This window comes from Cetorhinus maximus, chromosome 11 (assembly GCF_964194155.1).
Source record: "Cetorhinus maximus chromosome 11, sCetMax3.hap1.1, whole genome shotgun sequence".
Classification (NCBI taxonomy): Eukaryota; Metazoa; Chordata; class Chondrichthyes; order Lamniformes; family Cetorhinidae; genus Cetorhinus; species Cetorhinus maximus.
The window spans coordinates 123,928,239-123,935,682 of record NC_135889.1 but is presented as its reverse complement, the minus strand read 5'-3'; the positions used below and the strand labels follow the sequence as shown (position 1 = coordinate 123,935,682).

General features: G+C 46.9%; 1 protein-coding gene across 3 annotated transcripts in view; it reads right to left on the bottom strand.

Moving 5' to 3' along the window:
• Positions 1 to 5,034: 5,034 nt before the first annotated feature.
• Positions 5,035 to 7,444, bottom strand: part of usp37 (ubiquitin specific peptidase 37) — a 48,222-nt gene continuing 45,812 nt past the window's right edge. For 2 of the 3 annotated variants that reach the window (XM_078552719.1, XM_078552720.1), the window contains 2 exons: positions 6,245 to 6,383; positions 5,035 to 5,482 (listed from right to left, as the gene is read on the bottom strand). In XM_078552719.1, the coding sequence (XP_078408845.1) occupies positions 5,395 to 5,482; positions 6,245 to 6,383 (227 nt within the window). In that variant the 3' untranslated portion in view covers positions 5,035 to 5,394. The remainder of the gene's footprint in view (positions 5,483 to 6,244; positions 6,384 to 7,444) is intronic. The other variant, XR_013578014.1, reaches the window with a different exon arrangement.

Below are 7,444 nucleotides of genomic sequence, written 5' to 3'. Positions count from 1 at the left end.
CAATGAAACCCTCATCCATACCTTTGCTACCTCTAGATTCAACTATTCCAACGCACATTAGGCCAGCTCCCAATTGTTCATAAACCTGAGCTTATAAACCACTGCTATATCCTAACTGGACCATCACCTTTGTGCTTACTGACTTACCTTGGATCCTGATCCTCTGATTTTAAATTTCTCACTCTTCCTTTCAAATCCTTCCATGGCCAACCCACCACCGGTCTTAACGTCCTCTAGCCCTACAATTCTCTGAGATCTCAGCTCTGGCCTCCTGTCCTAACCCGGATTTGAAATCACACCACCATTGGCAGCTAAGTCTTCAGTCGCCTAGGCCATGCAGGACGCTTGGGAATTCCACTCCCTAGCCATCCTCTAAGACACTGATTAAAACCCATCTCTCTGACCAAGCTTTTAGTCACCTGTCCCACCATCGCCTACATAGCTTGGTGTCAAATTTTATTAGGTAATTGCTCTTAAAAGTGCCTTGGGGCTACCATGTGGTACTGAGGGAGCTAAAAATGGGCTGCCATGCTTCTTACATTACAACAGCAACACTTCACAATTAATTAATGGGGGGATAGTGGTGTAGTGGCAACTGGACTAGTGATCGAGAGACCCAAGTCAATGCTCTGGGGTCATGGGTTCAAATCCCACCACGGCAGCTGGTGGAACTTAAATTAATAAATCTGGAGTATAAAGTTATTCGCAGTAATGGTGACCATGACAACTATCATCGATTGTGATAAAACACCATCTGGTTCACTAATGTCCTTTAGGGAGGGAAATCTGCCATCTCTACTCAGTCTGGCCTACGTTCGATTCCAGACCCACAGCAATGTGGCTGACTCTTAACTGCCCAGGGCTCCTGCTCGCAATCGCTATCTAGCAACTCCCCGCCAAGAGCCCGATTGTGGTGCGTTGCTGACATTTGCTGCCTGGGCTGATGTGCAAAGAATGGCTGATTTCCTTAGGCAAGGAATTGAGGGGGTTGCCTTACTGAGTGAAGCAGGAATCGGTGGGGGTGGTGGGGGAGTTCTCTAGCAAGCCTCGGTTCAAGGGCTATTAGGGATGGGCAACAAATGCTGGCCTTGCCAGTGACACCCATACCCCAAAGAATGAAGAAAAATTGGCCGTAAAGTGCCTTCAGGACATCCTGAGGTTGCGAAGTCCACGTTGTTGAACCATGGAAAAGATGCCAAATAAATGTGTTAAAGGGATCTTGTCAAGGCCAGCATTTAATACCCATTCCTAACTGCCCCTTTTCAAGGGTACTGGTAAATGCAAGTTATTTCCTTTCACCAACTGAGCTGCCCTCCTCACAGATAATTATTTGGATGGCAGTGTGCTGCTGCGAAGCCCACATCACTGGCAAGAAGTTGCTGTTACCCACCCCCGCAGCAGCCAGGGTTCCTGCTCGCAATTGCTAACCAGTATCTCCCGGCAAGAGCCCGATTGTGGTGTGCTGCTGACAATCGCTGTCTGAGCTCATGTGTGAAGAATGGTCAAAAAACTGAGGGGGGTGTCTTACTAAGCGAAGCAGGAATCGATGGGGGGTGGGTGGAAGTTCTTCAAACAGTACAGGAATCTCAAGGGTGGGGCAGCAATGGCCTTGAGCAGGGCACGCACCAACCACCCCCCCCACCCCCCCTCCACGAAGACCCACTCTCCTTTTAAAGACTTTAGACAGCAGGAAATAAGGGCTAGAGCAGACCAATGGATTTTTAAACAGAATTGTCTTTTATTGTCACAAACCTCTGCATGGACTGTTTTAAAAAAAAATAAATCACAGGGACAGCAGCAGCAATCGTCACAGGCAAAACTCATCTGCTAAAACACAGAAAAAAACATCTCAAAACACAGGAGCGCTGCTCAATCACGCTCGAAGGGAAACCGCCAGAGATTCTGAGTGTAGGAAAATCGAATGCACCTAACGAGGCAGGGCAGGTTTTGTGGACAGAGCCCTCCTGTCAAAAAGAAACGTCATATCCCATGCGAGAATTATACTTTCCTCAGACATGAAATTAATTTCATTTACACACATAAATATCTGGATATATATTATATAAATATGAGCAGTCATACAGGATGGTCCAGCCACGGAGTGGGCCAGAATCAGCAACCAGGAAAATAATGAAAATAAACGGTCGGCAAACAAGCTCATGGCCAACTTTGGAAATCCAAACAGCTCGGCGCTTCACACTGAGCTTCTAATGTCCCATCGCTGACAGTGGACCATTCTGTCCTGTAGTATGCACTGCCTCTGATGCTGCACCATGGGTCTGGGGTTTCCAAAGATCAGCAGCACCCATTTCACTCGGTTTCCAGTCTGTGCTGGGACTTGGTTCCCATCATTGGCCTCAATGCCAGCGCAACTGTCAATCTGGAGAGCAGGTAGCACATACCTAACCATTTCTGGCACCACCCCTGCAGGCACACACCCATACAGGAGGCAGACTTTGCAACCGCTCCCTGACCAGCCCTCCAAAAAACTCCAGAGTCACCTGCCCCAATCTGGTCAATATTAGGGGGAGAGAGGCTGTGTCCTTTTCAGCTCCCCTCTACTCACACCATAACCCACAATATAAAAAAAAAGGGATGGATAGTTTACACTTCAGAAAATCCTGTCTTTTTATTAACAAATCTGCATAAGAACTTGCGTGATTGGTGCTAATGAAGCTGCTTCCCTGGTACAGATGGCCCACAAGAGAAATCCTGAGTGTCAAGATATCTGACAGAGGAGACAGACATTCAGTGAATGCATCCCCCACAAGGAACAGCAGATATCTTCTGAGAGGGGTTACAAGGAAACGAGGATACAAGTAGGAGGGGAGTAACACTGAGTGGCAGAATTATACAGACACACCAAGACAGGGGACTGAGGGTTTAAGTTATGGATGAGGGGGGAAGACAATGCACCACCCGAGGAGGATCTCCTTGGAATGACCAGTTCCTAGAGCAGCACAATCTACAATCTGATCTACAGATCAGAGTCACCAATGTTCATTCTCAAACTACAAACCCGAGAGAGAAAGAGAGAGGGAGGAAAGAGGGTAGGTGAGGGGGTAGAGAGAGCAAGAGAAACATGCACAATGAGGAAGTAGGGGGGAGGGAAAGAGAGTGTGACGCTGTAAAGGTGTCTATTATTGAGGTACGTTGAACTAATACAGATCGTAAGCAGGTTATGGACCAGCCTGACAACTATACGGGGAACGAAACTGACAGTTAAGTTCTTACCCAATCTGAAGAAATGTGGAGACTAAAAGAAATCAGGAGTTGGCAGCTTTGTTCACTATTAAAATAGTTAATCGCCCTGTATCTGGGGCTTGGCATCTAGAGGCAGTGAGAATCTGAACGTTTTTCACACAGAGGGGAGGCTCCTCGGGCACCTGTGGTTTAGTGAAATTCTCTTCCAGATCCAAAGCTCGACAGTTAACCACAAACAAGCCGCATGAACCCAGCTCCTCAGCAAGTGAACCCCCTGGATTTATCTGCTTTCTGATCAAGACCTTTCATCTGCTAGAAAGCAGGTCCTGTATATCGGGCTTCTCACTAACTCTGATTGGGTGCTGCTGCTTATGCTCAAATTGAATGTGGCGGGAGAGGGGAGGGTGGAAGAAGTGAGGACAAATCTAGGGTATGTGGAGGCAATGCTGTGTTCCGTGCACACCATTAAAATATATTAAAACCAGAGAATTGGCCGCTCTGCAAATGGTGCCCACAGACTGTGTTTTGAAGAGTGTGTACAGGGCAGCTCCATTCTCTTCCACACCAAGTTATGGATGCAAAGAATTGAACAGTGTGACACTTCATGGAGGTAGACCCAGTTCAACTGACTGGGGCCTTGTTGGGGCTTGAAAAGATCAGGCACCACTAGAATTCTAAGGAAGGCAACAAAGTGCAGTAGCAACGCCAGCCCCCACACCCCAATGGGCAATAAGTCGCCCACTGAGGGTCAAAATGCCTCCCTGCTGGGACAGTGTGAAACCTACCCCCACAGGGGTAGTAGCCCCCTCTCCATGTTCAGAGTCTATACCATAAGCATATATATATATATATAAATTGTACAAACACTGCACCCAGCAGTGCAAGGAAGAGACAGTATCGTGTGGAGCTTAGATCACCAGTGAGACAAGCCCTTCCTTTAACTGATGCCAGGTTACTGACATATTAAGCCTCGCGTCACTCACCGAGCAGATGCTGGGGTCTAGTCTCTGGTTGCTGGGTGGATAGAGGTGCTTTGGTTTCCCTTCGGAAGAAGTGACAGTGGAGGAGGTAGTGGATGAGAGAACAGTTTCTAGTGCACAGACCTCGAGATACAGGAGTAGAAAAATAAAGTGCAGTATGAAATGGCGAGGCTGAAACTAAGGGGCACCTCGGCTTGATGGAGGGAAGCATCCAGTCGCCAGCAACCCAAACAAGTTAGAAAACAGAACAGAGAGCATTTTTCGAAACGCCTCCTCCGAGAATAGGGACAGGCACACCCTGCAGGCACTTGGACTGCTCTGCATTTGGACCAAGGTTTCAACTCCAGTGCCGCTGGAGCTGCAACTTAAACCAGCCTTGACATTAGAAGTTCCCCAGCGATTCAGGGAAACCTCACACGCGGCCTTCTGCGGAGCAGTGAGCTTTGCGAAAACCATGGCCACTCTTACAAGCAAACGCAGGGAAGGGAGCTTGGGAGTGGGAGCTTCACGCGGGGTCCTGCCAGGACAGACAGGGAGGCCGCAGAAGCTGGTTCCACGAGAAAAGCTTAGAGGCATGTCTGCCTTCCCTTCAGTAAAAATATCTCCCATATCCCTAAGACCATGTAAATACAGTGTTAATGCTCTGACCATCAAAAAAAAAACTTACATTTTAGAGCTTGACTATACAAACCAAACCTAAACCCTCTGTTTAACCCTGAAGTTCGAGTGTCATGGGGAATCTTAAGTCTGCATCCACTCTTCCTATTCAGTTGGCACACACAGACCTCTTCAGGGCAAGAACAGCAATTTTAGATTCATATATTATATTTTTTTCCTTTTTTAAAAAAAAAACAAAAAAACCCTCACATCTAAACAGTCTCGTGATACAATTCCAACTTGAATTCCTTGAAAATCTTTGGAAATAGTGACAGATTGGCACCAGTACTTGTCCAGGACTCTCGTAACGTAGAGTTCAAGTGCCTGTCCGTGAGAGGAATGAGCTCACTGCACTATGATCCCAAGTGTCGACCTTCAGCGCCATTGCCTGGCTCCAAAGACCAAACGGGTGAAGGCCCTGGATCACTGCAGTCTGGCGAAGATCTACCACTATTTTAGGAGGTATTTATCCCAGGACTAGCTGTAAACAACATTCGGTCCCTGATGGTAGAGTGCCAGCACGAGTCGCTCCCGTGCCATAGTCTTCACACCGTCACAGGGGCTGCAGCACTGGCCTGTTGGAGTCCAAACCCGTGGACTGTGGGCATTTCTCTGCCTCCACTAACTCTTCCAACACCTCTCTATGAGTTGCAAAGGAGAATGGAAAGGAGAGATTAGTAACAAAATGGTTCTCAATCCAGCAACTAACAAAGAAAAGTGGCCCTTTGCCGAAAGGGCTTCCAACCAGCGCTCTTCAGGCTATCTTAAACTGCCAATATGTACAAGAGTTATTACATAGTGGCAGGTGTGAGATCTGGGTGGGGGTGGGGAAGAGGGTTATTGTAATGATGCAGGCATGTGACTGGGGGAGTCAAATACCATAACACCGGTATGGGATTGGGAGGGGAAGCTAACTACAGTAACAGGTATGGGATCAAGGTGATTTATTACAGCAATATAACAATCAGTTCCTGGATAATTGGCAGGAGCTGGAGTAGATGTCTGATTTCCTTTACCTAACCCAGGAGATACAACAACTATCCCACCTGGAGGATCAGTTAATTCAGTAGAGACTGGGGATTGAAGTCAGAGTTGACCTTCAGGCTGAGCTAATCACTACGTGCAAGGTTACAGGCATAAGGCATAAGGTGGATTGCTCTTTCAGAGAGCCAGTGTGGCCTCGATGGGCCGAACGGCCTCCTTCTGCACTGTTAAAGATTCTGTGATAGGTGAAGTGGCTGAGTCACCGAGGAGGCAAGTCCAGCATTATTCTGTACATTAAAAAGGCAGCTTCCCCAAAACGCACGGTGGGTCAAACTGTCCAGGAGCCGGGTTTAGGAGCGCAGAGTTGAGACGGTGGGGATGGGGGTGGGAGAAGGGGATCACATTCATCCAGTTCTTACTTGTGCATGTAGAAAAAGATGTAGCCACTCTTGTCACGGTCCGACTGCACAGTTCCCTCCAACGTCTTGGACACCTCCAGATCATTGTACGTCAACCAGGTCTGCTTCTTTATATCGTACACATCACTGATGTAGTGCCCTACACAAAGTAAAAAGTCAAAAAGTAATCAGCCAGCTAAGAAAAAAATAGGAGTCACTGACAATTTGGCTCCTCGAGCCTGTTTCTCTGTTCAATAATATCACAGCTGATCATCTATAACAACTCCAATTTCCTGTCCTCTCTCCATATCCCTGTTAATCCAGTGAACACCTCTCTGGCAAAGGAAGAAGCTGGAACCAGTCTGTCTTCAATGTCAGTTATGCTGAGTTTTGTGAATAAACCTAAGTGCAGGCTACTTTTTCCCTTCCACATAGTTCCCCCTCACAGGTGGAAACTGGTTCTTGTATCTGTGCCCTAACCTTTCCCCAATTAGTATCAACTGCTCTTAATCACAACTACAGCATGCGCACAATTGCCACAGCATTTGCAACATTAACATCCCTTGATTCCCTTAGCGTCCAAAAATCTATCATCTTTGTCTTTATGTACTCAACGACTGAGCATCCACAGCATTCCAGAGTTTCCAAGATTCTCAACCCATTGAGGGAAGGAATTCCTTATTTCAGTCCTAAACGGCTGACCCCTTATCTTTAGACTATGCCCCTTTGTTCCAGACTCTCTAAACAAGCAGCAGCTTCTTAGTATATACTGCGTCAGGCCCTTTATGGATTTCATACATTTCAATATCACTTTTCATTCTTCTAAGCTCCAGAGAATAAAGGCTAATTTTATTCAATCACTTCCCATTCTCCAGCCCTCTCATCCGAGGAATAAATCTAGGTAACCTTTGTTGCAACCCCCTCCCTCTAAGGCAAACACGACTTTCCTTAGGTAGCAAGACTAAAACTGTACATAGTAATCAAGTGTGGTCTCAGCAAAGCATTTTGTCAGCAGAGAAAGTTGGAGAAGTAAAAAGAAATAGGAAGTATTATGACTGATGACTAAAAGCTTGGTCAAAGAGGTAGTTTTAAGGAGGGTCTTAAAGGAGGGAGAGAGGTTTAGGGAGGGAATTTCAGAGCTAGGGGTCTAGAGGGCTGAAGGCACTACAAACAACAGTTGGGCAAAGGAAGTGGGAGATGCACAAGGGGTCAGAGTTCTGT